The sequence below is a fragment of the Cygnus atratus genome, chromosome 4 (genome assembly GCF_013377495.2).
Source record: "Cygnus atratus isolate AKBS03 ecotype Queensland, Australia chromosome 4, CAtr_DNAZoo_HiC_assembly, whole genome shotgun sequence".
Classification (NCBI taxonomy): Eukaryota; Metazoa; Chordata; class Aves; order Anseriformes; family Anatidae; genus Cygnus; species Cygnus atratus.
Window position 1 is genome coordinate 33,682,471 of NC_066365.1, and position 14,732 is coordinate 33,697,202.

A 14,732-nucleotide genomic window follows, 5' to 3' on the forward strand; every position below is an offset into this window, starting at 1 on the left:
CCCAATTGTATTGTTATGTTTTGTTTTTCCACACAGAAATACACTGAGATGACTTTTCTGTGGAAACATTTTTTTCAGATTCACAAAAATATTCAATACATTTATCTATACACTATTTTATATAGACTGACTGTGGCTCATGTCACCAGGTTTACCAATATGACACATGATTTTCTCAGAAACACTCACACTATTTTTGTCATATCCATGAATATAATACACCTACTCTAGTACCTAACATGGCTACTGTACCTTGACGTTAACTAACCAACTGGCATTTAGCATTCTCCCTTTCATCTCTGCTAATATCCAATCTGTTAAAAATTCTGTATTATTCAAACTAGTTCTGGTATCCAAGTAGGCAAAACTATCTTTAAACCTATTTAAAGGAATGAAATTATTTTATAGAAGAAATTTCTAGCATGCTGTCCAGATATATAATTTGACTCAAAATATAATTTGTACTTTAAGAAGTTTGAATGCTAACATGGTGAAAAAACAACAACAAAAAATTTTCTCAACAGAGAAAGTCTAAATTCTGTATGACTAATATCCAGTCCTGTCCACAGGAGAATTCTTCTGTTTGATGACCCCCTAAACAACATTATTACTTCATTCACAGTAGAACACCTATTTCTAATATATAACAGATAAATACTAATTAAAGCACTGTAGGATTTTTTTTTTTTAAAACATATGAAGTATGCTGTGTCTATTGGTGCCAGACAGCTGCATCCTGCCAGATATTCTATCAGGTTCTCTACTTTTAAGTTTATGATAAGAAATCAAAAGAACAAAAAAAGATCAAGCAAAACCTATAAAAGCCTTTAAACCATCACAGAGTCCAAGAGCATGAACTGAAATGAGTATGCAAATGTAACATGATGGATAAGTAGCAAGGAAGGACTGGCCAGGGTCCCTTAAGATCTGTTTCGGAATTTGAGTCTATGATTTAGGAGTGAAAAAAAACCAGCAGCTTGTCAGTCTTCATTTTAATTATGCTGTGTCTACTGGTCCAGTACAGATGACTTTTAGTAAGTCTTTTGAGTCAAAACAGTACCGTACATCAGAAAAAATGTAAATCTAGTGTTTGTATTTAAAATGGAAAGGTGGAGGGAGATAAAGTAAAACCATATAACTATATATCTGGTAGGAGTTTATTTTTTATCTCACAAGAGTGTGAGGAAGGCTACACATAGGATAAACCCATATTCTCTTGAAGTAGAATGGTACCTTATATGACAAACCTTTGCACTCAGTGGTAGATTAATTGTCTGTGACAGGTATTTGTGGAAATGTTTTGGGCTTTTTACATATTGAATGGGCAGCTTCTTGCAAATATATTGGATGGTGTCTTCTAGAGCATGTTTTTCCATAATGTTACAGCTTTCCACCTAAAGGTCTATTTTGCCTGTCTGGATAGAAATGGAAGACTTTTTGCCATCATGTTGCTAGGTCTACAAAAGTCCTGTACGTGTACATGCAAGTGCTTCCTTGACCTCAGTCAGACCTCTTATGGTTGTTCAACAGCCTCATACTATGTCTGATATACACTAAATGTAATGCCTTTGTCCTCCAGCACATTCATAATGTGCTAAACAAACAGATCTGTGTGGCACATGTGTACACGCACCCACACCCTTCTGTTTAGAAAATTCCAGTCAGAAATACACAAATATTATTACTAATATTTCAAGGTCCTGTAAAATCCTCCAAGTCTATCTGTCCAAACTGAGCAAAAGTCTAATATTAACTTTTTCTCAAGGTCTGACCTGGCATTGCTGAGGTAGTCTTTCAATTGACAGCTAAGAAGAGAATGTCAACTCTCAAGCCTTTAGAAAAACTTGATATTCTCAAAGAAGCTTTCTCTATCCTCATGAAAGAATTAAAATTGCTGGTGAATCTAATTGTAGACTACAAGTATTTTAGTGAAATTGTGAAATAACTATTTGTAGAAGTATTCTCTGAAATCTGGGAACACATTCACAGTGTCACTGTAACTCATCTGTGAAAAGCTGTGCTAAAAAAGGGCAACAGGATATTTTGAAACAAATGAAATCATATTTATATAATCAGTATTTCTGGTTAGATATTGTTGGTATTTATTATAATGCTCAATACTAACAAAATCTGTAAGACAGAAACTATATACAAGAACTTCTTAAGTGAAACTCAACATCACTAGTAGCCCACCTATATCAAGGAACTATACCTGTAACAATAAAATAACCAATTAATACTTAGTGATTTTGCTAGCATTAATTTGAGCGTACATGGTATTTCATATCTATTAGGTCATACACTTTGTTTCTTGGCTCTGGAAACACTGAAGAATCATGCCAAGATTTACCCTTTCTCCTAAAGAGATTTTAAGTTTCATCGCATTATGTAAAGCTTTTAGTGAACGTAAGACAGAGGTGAGAGGACTTAACACTGAGTGCAAAACATCAGTTTCCCTTCCAGCAGAGATTATCCAACTCTTTTCATCCGCTCTATGAGCAAGAAGGATGATGAATTGTAACTTCACCACAGGCAACAAGTAAAGAATTCCTCTGAGAACTGCTGTTGCCTACGTTGGATAATTCCTTGTAAATATTCTTAATATGCAATTGCTAACAGATAGACATGTGTACAATACTGAAGATTAAAGCCTTGATGAAGGTAAGGTACTAATCTCTCAAATCACTTAAGCACATGTTTAACTTTAAGTACATTAACAGTCTCAAGTAAACAGGACTACTCAATAGCTTAAAGTTAAGCAAGTGCTTATGTTATTTGTTGGATTGGGTTTTAATACCCTTTCACTTTGGTCATTTGGTCAATCAGTCAAAAAAGTAATAGAGACAAATTCAAACACTATTATTTAGCATTGGGTTTCTAAGAAACGCCTTAAATGTAAAGCTTCTTTACTAGTACAATTTTATTTCTTTAAAGGGATGTCAAGACTTCATAGTACTTATTTTCAAGAGGGAACAACAAAATGCATTCAAGTAAGCATAAAAATATTGGAACACCACTTTACTTAATCCAGTAACTGATCATTTTTATGGTACAGATCGTGCTCAGTAACCCCTAATGGCGTTACATATCTGGGTCTATAAACACACAGAACCAAATAAAAGCGCTAAACCATTCAACTGTCACCTGTCTACAGAACAGAAAAAGGACTCCTCAGTCCTGTGCCAACTAATGCAGTATTACTGTTATTTCTTAATCCATGAACAAATTTTAATCTCCATAGAAAACTTAATAGAAAGATAAAAAGCTCAGCACATTAGCTCAAAAAAGCTTATCATACAGAGCAGTCATTTACCTCATGCCCTTACCTGTTACTTTTTATATTTGAATCCTTACCTTGAAACAAACTCTCTGCAAAGTCAAATGCTTAGTAATGGGCTAAAATTGTGAGGTTAAAAATAAACAATAACAAAAATACATAGCAGCACGCAGCTGTGTGTGCTTCTTTAATGAGTATCCTTATTTATTTACTCATCTGTACTCAAAAGACAATATCCATATTTTTCACTTACTAGGATAAAGGCATTTATTTGGGGTTGTGGGGAAGTTCTGTAGTTTTTATTATTCTGCAACCATAGCATAAAATCCTAGGACTTCAATGTCACTTCAGACTCCAGTAAAATCTTTTTAAACACTTCTGCAAAACTGGCATGTTGAACAGCACACTGGCCTACTGTATGTACTGAACAATTAATAGTACAAGGGTACTCTAGTTGGAGAGTGAAAAAGAGGCAGAAGGAAAGCCCTTCTCTTTAAAGATAGGCTGTTCATCAGGACTGTTTCCTGCAAGGAGATTCTGTGCCTGAGCATACCACTTCTGATGAAGTGCTGTAAAGCAGAAGGAATCCCTGGGGACTGAAAAGACTTTACTTTAAAGGAAAAGTGGCATGCAGAGAATATGATGTAAGATGTGATGTCTGAGACTGAGAAAAAAATTGCTGTTACAATCAGTATCTTTTATAAGTTTACTGCCTTGATACCTAGCACTATCACCTAGCTCTAGGCTGATCTTCAAACAACTTAGCCAGCTTTTAATCTATAGTCATGTATTTTATTTTTCTCTGTCTTTCCATGCAACATTGTTTATAAAGGACAGTTTGTGTGCAGCTGCTCTGGTGGCCTGCTCTCTACAGGATTTGTTCCCTTTTCCTGCTAACTCAAGCTCAGAAAAAATCATATTTTTAACATTTTTCTAAGTGTTCCTGTTTCATGTTCTATAAAAATAAACATGTATGCTTTATAAACAATACGGCAGCCACAATACTGCATTTTCGAAGCCAAAAATCTCAGAAATATACTTAATTCCTTCACTGTCTGCCACAGTATTTATTTATATCTACATTTTCATTCAACTGCAGTCATGGCACCTTCTTTAAATAAGTGCAGGAAGCCAGACTACCTGTCGGTGCAGTGATGCAGTCTTAGCAACAAGGAATTCTTTAACAATAGAGTAAAGCAATAATCTCAAAATATTAAACTTGATCTCTGCTTTCCCTCTGTTTCCCTCAACAGACTGACCAAGATCAATCCTGCAAAAATAATAACGGTTTTCTTAAAACAATCTGGTTTTGCATAAAACCACGCTTTCCATGTTACTGGTTTTATGTTGATTAAGTAATACAAAAGTATTACTTCTAGAACGTTATGTTCTAGACAAGAAACTGTGTGGTGCACTTGATTGTTTTCGAATTTATTCTGAGATTCACCAGCTAACTTTCTCTGTCTTTAGTCTCAGGAGCGCAGCTGGGATCCTCCTACTGAAAAGATGCACCCCAATGGGATAAAACAAGAGGTACCCACTACTTCAGGTCCAAGATGATTAATTAATTTCTGATGTTTTCTTTGGCCATAGAGGAATGAGTTATTTGACATGAAAACCCATTAATACCCAGCACCAATGAAATTCCAAAATGAAAATGTACAACAGCTTACTTCAGTGAGGTTGACAGTGAAGGGGAAGTAGGACATGTCCGCTTTGCTGAAAATTGCTTGTTACTAACAGAATTATCTGCTTCTTAATGGAGCTTTAATCTGCTAAAAGAAGACTAGACAGTGCAAGAAAAAAAATGAACCAAATTATCTAGTTTCTAAACTTGTAGTTTCACTAAAGAAAGAAAAAAGAGCATGTGTTAAATATAGCACTGACAAGCTGAGGGCTTTGTGTAAATTTTATATGAGAGCTATCCAGACAAATTTTAAGACCACAGTTATAATTTTCGATGTCTGAACTATTACTGCTCTTGAAAATGCTTTAAAAGAGAAAGACCAATCCATGTTGCTTTGGAGATAGAGTAGCTACAGAATGGTACAGATCATCGACACTAAATTGCTTCAATGAACCAAACAACTAAAAATATATTGAAATTTAACACGTAAATCAAAATCTTTTCTCAAAATTATCACAGAAGCCTGGCAGAAGCCAGTGTGATACTCCTTGAAAAACAGACAAAGATGTGGCAACAATTAGCATGTCAAAACCCAAAACTAAATACTATTCAAATCACGTCCTTTTGCCAGTCCCTTAATTAAGACAACAGTTTTCTGCAGAATGTACAGCCTCTTCACAACTGTTGTGTTCACCAGTGGGAGCTATTACTTGATCAGAATAATCAGAGAAAGAACCATCTAGTGCACTTCCACAAAGGCTGCAATTGATGATTTCATAAGAAAATTCTCCTTGAAAGGACAGCTGCATAATGCAGCTCTGCTGTGCTCCAGACCATTCCTTTTATTTCACCATGCAAAAGGCTCAGAGCAGCCTTTAAGAACTGTAAATGTTGCCATTTTTTAAGTAGAAGAGAAAGAGAATTCTTTTGGTGCAACACAGAGAAAAAGCTGCCAGACAAAGGGACACTCCCAAAGAAACACCTCACATGCTTTTCAGATTGCATTAAGTGGTGAAATTGAGTGCCATGGATGAAGAGCGGTGCTTCAGATGAAATTTTGATCAATACTACAAGATGATAAGGTATCCAGAAGATGGTATTACATTTATATAGCCTAAGGGAATATAAATTACTCAGGGAATTTCTGCAATCTACAAAACAATGGAAAATTTGAAGGATAAATTGACATATTCAAGCCATCATCACCACCCTCAACCTTCCCTAAGCTGAGCTTCATACTGGAAGCCTAAGACAAAATACTTACTTCAGCTCTCTTTTCCACCTTAACTCAACAATCATACTAGCAAGGCTGCCCTATAGAATTACAACTCTTTCTATTCTTCAGTGCTACTGTCATACATCATTCAATTAATAAGGGAATTCAGTATTTTTGATGGTTCTGCTACTTACCTTGAGTCCACGGAAGCTGCCTGGGCTTGTTGGTGAAGAACTGGAGGACTTTGTAGATTTTGGGGTGGATAATTGACTGCTTGGGGTTCCATTAACTAGCCAAAGCAATAAATGCAAACAAATGGAAAGAAAAAAAATGAGTAAAAGGAAAACAAAACAAAATAAAACAAAAAACAACACCTAACTTGCTTTTAAACATAACATACTCAAGTCTGCATACAAAGATCAAAACAGACTCATCAGCATTTAGGAATAAATTATATGCTCACGTGACACACAATTGCTCCCCCAAAACCCATGTGGCTGGATATCAGACCAAGACAACAGACAATTAACACATTGCCATTCCAGAGTTTAAAAAAGCCTACTCTGTACTTTGCCAGTGCAAGAGCTTTGGGCAAATAATAGCCATAATCTCTTTAAATTCCATAATTTATTGTGATATAGCACAATAAACTATGGAAAGAGAAAGTCTTCATAAGCACATACGTTGAACTGTGCACCTCTCCTTTTTGTATCAATGATTACTTTTCAGGTGGAATGTTTCACAGAACATACCCTTTTTTGTAGTTTTTTTCCTTTCTAAGTTTTTGTTTGTTTGTTTTAAGCAAAATAGGCAAACAAGAAGTACGAGCTGTTTGTCTGATACGGAACTTGACTAGAAGTTCAGAAAAATTTGATTTAGTTTAAAAAAAAAAAAAAAAAAAAAAAAAGAAACAGCACCTAAAAGCTAGTAGGTAATTCCTGAACTTCCAAGAAGTTCAAGTATCTGTTTGTAGTATTTTATGAAAACATTAAATATTTTCCCTCTTGACTTCAGGAATTCATTCATTTTAAGTCCAGTTTTCCAGGGAGGTCTGATACAACACCTGTTGTATCTGTAGTGATTTGAGTAACATTTAGGTCAGTCCCTGTATTTTTCTGAAAAAACAGACTGATGAATTTCATTATGAAAATAACATACTGTTCATCACACACAATGCACAATATGATGCAACATTATTTCCTCTCTAACTGAACCTCATTTTTCCTAGGAGAGGAAAAACACTAGGTAGAAATTTAAGAGCTAAAATGTTTCACAGTCGATTCATGCTGAAGAATCTTTTTTTTTTTTTCCAGATAGAAATTTTAAAAAGGAATCCTGACAAATAGAAGTTTAGCTACAAATAATGGTTACATCTACACACATTCTTTATACACTCAGGAGTCCGTCACAGGTTATACATCACTTCTTAATGAACATTATTGACTTTATTTTACAACTATCTATTAACCTAGTACCCCAACATTCTCTGAGTGCTGAAGATGCTTTCTAAATACTACATTTTCTACTTGAGCAGTCTATCTATAGGTAGTCTATCTATCACTAGGCCAGGCTGATGGCACTGTAGCTTCCACAAATCCCTGTTGTCCAGAACTGTCTCTCTCTCTCAAGTATGATGTTAAGATACCACTAATTAGCATTTAGATACAGAATAAGTTTGTCTTGAAATCTAAAAGTTCAATTTACATTCGCAGCTCTGTTACAGGACTAAGATTTATTTTTTCTTTTTCTGCAAAAAGCATCTGGTATTCTTAGGATAATTTTACTTTTGACTTTAACAAGCATTACATGCAAGAGCAATAGCAAAGTTGCATATAACAAATAGCAAAATGCAGCTTAAGTGCATTTTTTAAGAAGCTAAAGGAATTTAGGAGCCTACGTCCCTCCTGCAGATCTCTAAATACACTATTTTTCATCACTGTTTTAGATAACCTTCTTTAAACTGGGCATATCAACACTTCATCGTTTTATAAAGAATTTGTAAGTATGAAGATGAAAAGGACTAGCAAATGCTATCTTATGTTTTCTTATTCGTGAAAGGTCATACACAATTTGCTCTAGCCATTGGGTAAATTCTAATCTGTAAAGTTCATGAACAAAAATCAGATATTTCACTTGAAGAATCTGCTTCCATATGACCAACTATTACTACAGGAGCAAAAAAAAATTTTCTTTATTCACAAATTCTTTTTATAAAGCTTATTGAAAAGTCAGTATTTCCTGAGTATGACCATTGAGGGCTACACTGTAAGACATCTCTATCTGTTTCTAAGTCACTATCCTCCTTTAAAGCACTGACAGAACCACTAAACTGTACCCATGAGACTGGCTGGTCAACATCATCTTTTCTCTCATAACTCTCTACGAAAGTACATCCCACCCTCACAGTACTCCAGCTCTTTGCTGGTATCTTAGCTAGACTTGGTGGACAAGTCTGGTAGGGGCATGACTAGATGACCTCCTGATGTCCTTTACAAATTTTGTTCTATGATTCTACCACACATTGTACACTCCGCTGAGCTTCATACTTAACAGAGCTGCCTGTAGATACAGCTTTGTGAATGCTTTTTATGATTCACTTCATGCAAGTTAGTACACAACCACAATGGTAAAAGCTGGACTTGGCCCTTTGTAGATGTAAAAATTTCACAGGTACTGATAGTCAACCAGCTGCTACTGAGACAGCAGTACTTTTTTTTTTTTTTTAAACCACAAAACACATAAGTCACCTGTATTTGTTTTTAGCACTTAAACTTGTTTGCTGCTATTGATTTGCTATTTTACGTATATGCAAAACTTACCTTTCTTATCTATTTTCTAACTATAAGTTCTTCTGAGGTTTCTTACTACACATGTAGTGGCCTGAACATACAGAAAAATATCTTCTCCGTTATTCTTCAAATTGTACATATTAGGTGACAATTCTTTACCATATCAGAAGCTTGAAAACTGAAAAAACTATGAATACCCTTTAAATAGTTAAACTCTAATAGTCCAAAGTCAGAAATTATTTGCTAATGAAAGCACACGTTAGTTCTAAGAGCTGTAGCGTTTTAAAGCAATGGCAAACATACTTTCACTTTGAACTGAAAGTTCAAAGAGGTTTCTCACTGTTTTAGAACTTAGACTGAAATAACAAAAGAAGGAAAAGGAGAGTAAGAAACTGTAAATAAAATGAAAAACTGTGGCACGTGTTTTTGCACTGCTTTTTTGTCAGCTCTTCCCCCTTTCTTTTTGCACTGGTTGAAATTTTCTGTTATTGTATGCTTTAGAATACAAATGTGTTGCTGCTCAGAATGCTCCTCTACTTGTAGTGAGATTATACCTTTACAAATTTAATATTGACGCCATTAGCAGATGTCCAGCAACTATAAAGCATCACTTATATTTTTTCAAAGATCTACTTTAGTGAAAACACTAGAGTCTCTGGCTCACCAAATGCAAAATATGTGTTACAAGCTTGGAAATGTTCACAGACGCAGAGGAAAGGTGAATGGAAAGGAAGGAGACACACTAGTGATATACAGCCATAACAGTAATGGCTCACCTGGGGATTTTGCTGAAGAATATGCACTGGAGTAGTGGCCACCCCTCTTTACTGTACTCATATATTTGACACAAAGGAAAAAGACATTAAGGAGAAAAGTTATTGAAACAGCTCTGAACATGCATGAAAGAAAGAAGGGAAAATAAAGATAACTAAAGACTACATGAGGAAAAAATGGCAAGTAAATAGAAGGATAAATACCAGACACTTTGGATAAACTTTTCAAATTAACCTAACCAATGGATGTGTCCAAGTAGAAATAAGTAAGGAAATGACAGTGCTGATTTCTAAATACGTTGCATAAAATTCATTGTTGATAGATTTCCCATGCAATCTCGCTGGAGTTAACAGGATCGCATGAAGTGTATATCGTTGGTGAAACTTGCCCTTCATGCTACATTTTTATTTTTCTTTGTTCTTACTACAGTCTTCCTTTGAAGCTTTTCAGTTAAGTATTCACACTTTATAAACAGATGATAAATATTCCACTTTTAAAGAACTCACAGACAGAAAATGACTTTAACCAGCATCAGTTAAGCAAAATAAATATTGATATGGATATGAGAATATGAAACATGTTGCAGTTTTGAATGCACGCACAGGAGCTTACATGCATATAGTTACAACCAAAACAGAGCATTGTATATTTACATATTCAATGGTTTGATTTCAGGGCTACTTCTCCAGGTCTGAGGGAAAGAAATCAATTAAGTTTTATTATATTTAGAAATTAAATGCAGAACTAAAAAAGGAAAAACAAGTTTCTCCCTTGTACTTATTTGTATAAAAGGCTCAGTGTTTGGAATTTATGGTGTTCAGTCAAACTTCTGGATATACACAATGTGAACCCTTCTTTGAAATTACAGAAAGCACAAGAAAAAAAAATCTGTTAATGAGCAAAAATATTCCAGAACAGCTCCTAAAATTACTTGAAACAACAAAATCCTATGTTTTGACAATATTTGTCTTATATAGGAAAAACTTTTCAAATTCAAAAGTTTTAAGGCTATATTCTATGAGCGTCAATTTAACCACACAGCCATCCTGTACTTAATAGAGTCTTCAAGAAATACAAGTACCATGCTGAAAGCATATCCCAAGCATACAATTAGTACAAAATATTCCAGTTTTCATAAAATGAAACTTTTTATGCCTGTTAATCAATAAATAGAAGCCACACTTCTTTTCAGGATTCAAAAATAAATGTGTATTTTGTTATAAATCAGTATTATATGTATGAGAGAAACTGATAAAGCATTTTTACCTCAGGAAACAAACCATGGCACTTATATTTCACGTATAGCCAACAGCCTTTTCAATCCATTAAACAAATCCTAGATTTCATGCATTTTATGTGTTTATCTCTTTCTTAGAAGTTGTACCTGAGGCAGGTGATTTGCTTCGACGTGAAGGTCCTGGACTTTTGGACCCAGAATACCTCATGCCAGATGATCGGGAATAAGATGACTTCATAACACGGCATTCTACAAACCAAGCAGATGGAGTTTCAAAAACAATTCATTGCACCAGCTTCCTCCAAACCCTACTGTTGCTGTTTATCATCCAGAAAAAGAACATCAGTATTTCCTAAACATGCTTGCCAAACTGAATGAAACAAATTTATAATGACAACCTCAGAACTTCAACCCACATACCATATACATATTTTTGAGCCAAATGTTTTATGTAACCTTCTACATTTAATATCTGAAATCTTGAAGTCAGATTATGACCATTATTCAAGTTAGCACAGCTGAAAGAGTAAAGCCAGCCAATGACAAGGTTCCTTTGATAGTTCAGTAAATCCTGTGTGCTGTAACGGCACCTTCACATACAGCAACTGCACAGCAAGCTCATTTCACCTTATTTCAGAAGAAACTGATGTTGTGAACAATTTTTGAAGAGGTGAAACATGCCTATTGCTTTCAAAATGCTGAGACAACAGATTACTGCCATTTACCACCAACTGTATGTCATTAAATAAAGGACAACCTAAATGGGAAAGGAATAAATAGTCATACATGTATTGACATTTTGATGAAATTTGAATTCCTACAGTTAGCATCTATTGCAAATCTCTCCCCATGAAATCATATAAATTTCCCTCTCGATTTTGTCTCTGTTGTTCGTCACTATGATGGCAATGCAATGACTGTGATATAAAGTCGCCATCAGAAGTAGTATGTAGAGCTGTATCCCCTGCCAGCCAAGTCATGATCCACTCTGCACTTAAACTGCTTTTATCCATTATGACCTCCAGACATATAACAAGAAGCGAGGACGACTGAAGGTGAAGAGACAAATTGAGAAAGAAACCCTCCATAACTGGGTTCTCAGTAAGGAAATGAGCTCAGTCTGTCCATGGTGTAATAGGAAGAGTAAACTTACAGCCTTAGGATCACAAAGGAAATTATAATTTTGTTCAGACTAGAATTTGTAGTGTGAGTTAATACTACCATGTTCTCCTATGTCTGCAGGAGAATAGAAACATATCTTAGCTAGTTTAAAATGGTTAAAACATACCCTTTATTTGAATCAACATAATCAAGTAGTTTTGGAAGAATAGCATGCTGTTGATTACACTAGAATGGAAGCCAGTTGAAATCCTCTATCCTTCCTACTGTATGGACCACTGGTTAGGTATGTACCTATGCCTCTTGATATAACAGCAGACTTTGTAATGAAATTATGATGTTCATAAAAATGAGAAAAAACAGCAAAAGTTCACATCCCAAATCTATCCTCAAATAATTTGATGATTCTTGCCAGGGCAATTTTTATTACCACTCAGATTCATTTTTCATAGAAGGAAAACTGTGATTTTACAGACAATACAGACCTAAAAAGAACAGGAGGGAAAAAACAAACGACAACAACAACAACAAAAAGCGTGTATGATTTGATATTCCAAGACAATTCTAAAACTCCCTGGTAGGGAACTTTTTCTTGAACTTGCATTATAGATTTTCTCTGTATGGAAAAGTAACTTTCTTAAACAAGTTAAATTCATGATCTGTCAATGGAAGACAGTGTGGACATAACGTCCTGGTTTGTCTCACCTCCTTCTCCGCACAAAACCCCCTACTATCTCTCACAGTATAAACAGGCTCGACATGGAATATGACTTGTCTAGCAGGACAACCTGAGATCTGAAATAAGCAGTTACATATGTGATCTTTTCAAACATCCCATGATGACAGCAATATGAAGACCATCTTGTAGCCCACCGAAGTCAAAAGTAAATGTTTATAACTGGTTTTAGGAACATTTAGAGACATAACTGAACCTTCGAAAATTCAGTGCTGTTTTCCATTGAACTTTAGGGACAGGGTTCATTAAACATTGTTAGTGCATTTTAACAGATATACAGAATTCAGACGATGGTTTGGGAAAATGCTTTCATCAATAAGAAAGTATATACCAATGAGTATTTTTCTATAATGCACAGCTTGAGGGTGAAAAAAAGGAAATCTCCATGAACTTGACTATTTCAGTAGGTTCAGGATGTATAGTCTTACCGCTGTGATCCAAGACGAAGTCATCCTGAGCATACCGATATTTTTCAGGTCCACATGCAATGAAGACATCATCATCTCCAAAGAAGTCCTGCAAGCATGTCACCTTGATGGCAAAATATACAAAGTAAAATAAACAAATGCAGTATTTTCAAATGCTAAGTCTTCAGTTAGTCAGCAACACTTAATTAGTTTGTTTTCCTTTTTACAGCGATACCGTTAACGTTCTTTTATAATGACAAACATTCTAGTTCCGAAGTACTTCAGCTATCCTCCACGTACAGGAAGAAGTACAGGAAACCTCACAGTCCAGAATGTTAAGTGTGACTGCCCCTTACCTCCAAGACCACCTTCTCTTACATTTAATACCTGTATTTTTGCCTATATGTGCATGCTGACGGCTTTGATGAAAACAGCTAGAAAATCTACTGAAGCATTCTGGTATTCTTACATCAATTGCTTGTAGGAAAATCTGTTAAATTTTTTTTGCTTCTGCAATTTTTTTTTTAATCTATGGCATTTAATATTCATATTTTGGTGTCCTGTTAAAAACAACAAACAAACAAAACCAACAAGACATCTACTTCACCCTGTCATTAAAAGGTAGTCCTTATTGAAGAAAAAAGGAAAAACGAAGTTCCTTCCATGCCCTTTGCAGCTCATTCTGTTCTTTATTGTTGCAATAATGAAGTTAAAATACATTTGGAGAAGGATGGGAACGTCACAATGACAAATGCTTTAGATATTCTTTAAAGAAACAAAACCAAACACCTTGAATAAAACCACCCCTCAAAAGCCAAGAAGCCAGTTTGTGAAGAAGCATCTGCTTTAAAACAAATTAAAACCAAAAATGCCACAAAAGAAATTCCAAACTCCTTTTAACTGCCCCTAAGAAAATAAGTGATTGCAGGTAGCAAGATATTTTTTAAATGTAAGCTGATTAACGTTTTCCTGTGTGCTCTACATGCCCCCCACCTCCCTTCCCTTTTCTTTTTACGTTCCTATTTAACATTGCATACTCTGAATGAGATTTGGGAATAAAAGATTTGTAGAAGCTATGAAAGTTAGAACCATTTGGTAAAAGCATTTAATTAACAAGCTAAAACAAATCACTGCTTCTATGCAAACGGGCCTTTTTTCCTTTTTTCCCTTTCCAGATACCTGTCAACACCATTTGCATATTTTACCCAGGGTGCTAACAGTGAGTGCTGGCAGATCTCGAGGAAGGGAAGGGTTTGCTGCTGCCTGCAGCAGGCAGCCGCCCAGAATACCAATGACCCTCCGTCGCTGCAGGAAAGCAGGGACCAGGCGCTTGCAAGCCATGCAGTTGTCATGGCAGCTTTCCCTGGAAGAACAGCAGGTGCCCTTGCAGCACGAGGAGCCACACTGCTCGGCCACTTGCAGCATCAACTGCTGGTTTCACTGTTAGGAAGCCAAAGGGCTCCAGCCATCAACAAAATCCTTTTATTTTTATCTTATTGTCACGACAACAACCCACTTGCATTTCCCAGAGACGTTTTAAGCTGTACTTG

At 35.4% G+C, this 14,732-nt stretch overlaps 1 protein-coding gene across 4 annotated transcripts in view; it reads right to left on the reverse strand.

Annotated features, from left to right (window-relative positions):
• Positions 1-14,732, reverse strand: part of DCLK2 (doublecortin like kinase 2) — an 86,524-nt gene that overhangs the window by 32,208 nt on the left and 39,584 nt on the right. For 2 of the 4 annotated variants that reach the window (XR_004779219.2, XM_035550178.2), the window contains exons 3-6: positions 13,204-13,306; positions 11,068-11,169; positions 9,686-9,736; positions 6,315-6,409 (exon numbers count right to left, since the gene is read on the reverse strand). Coding sequence is in view for 2 of the 4 variants with exons in the window: in XM_035550178.2 (XP_035406071.1) it covers positions 6,315-6,409; positions 9,686-9,736; positions 11,068-11,169; positions 13,204-13,306 (351 nt within the window). In the remaining 2 variants the exon portion in view is untranslated. The remainder of the gene's footprint in view (positions 1-6,314; positions 6,410-9,685; positions 9,737-11,067; positions 11,170-13,203; positions 13,307-14,732) is intronic. The other 2 variants (XR_004779220.2, XM_035550187.2) reach the window with 1 other exon arrangement.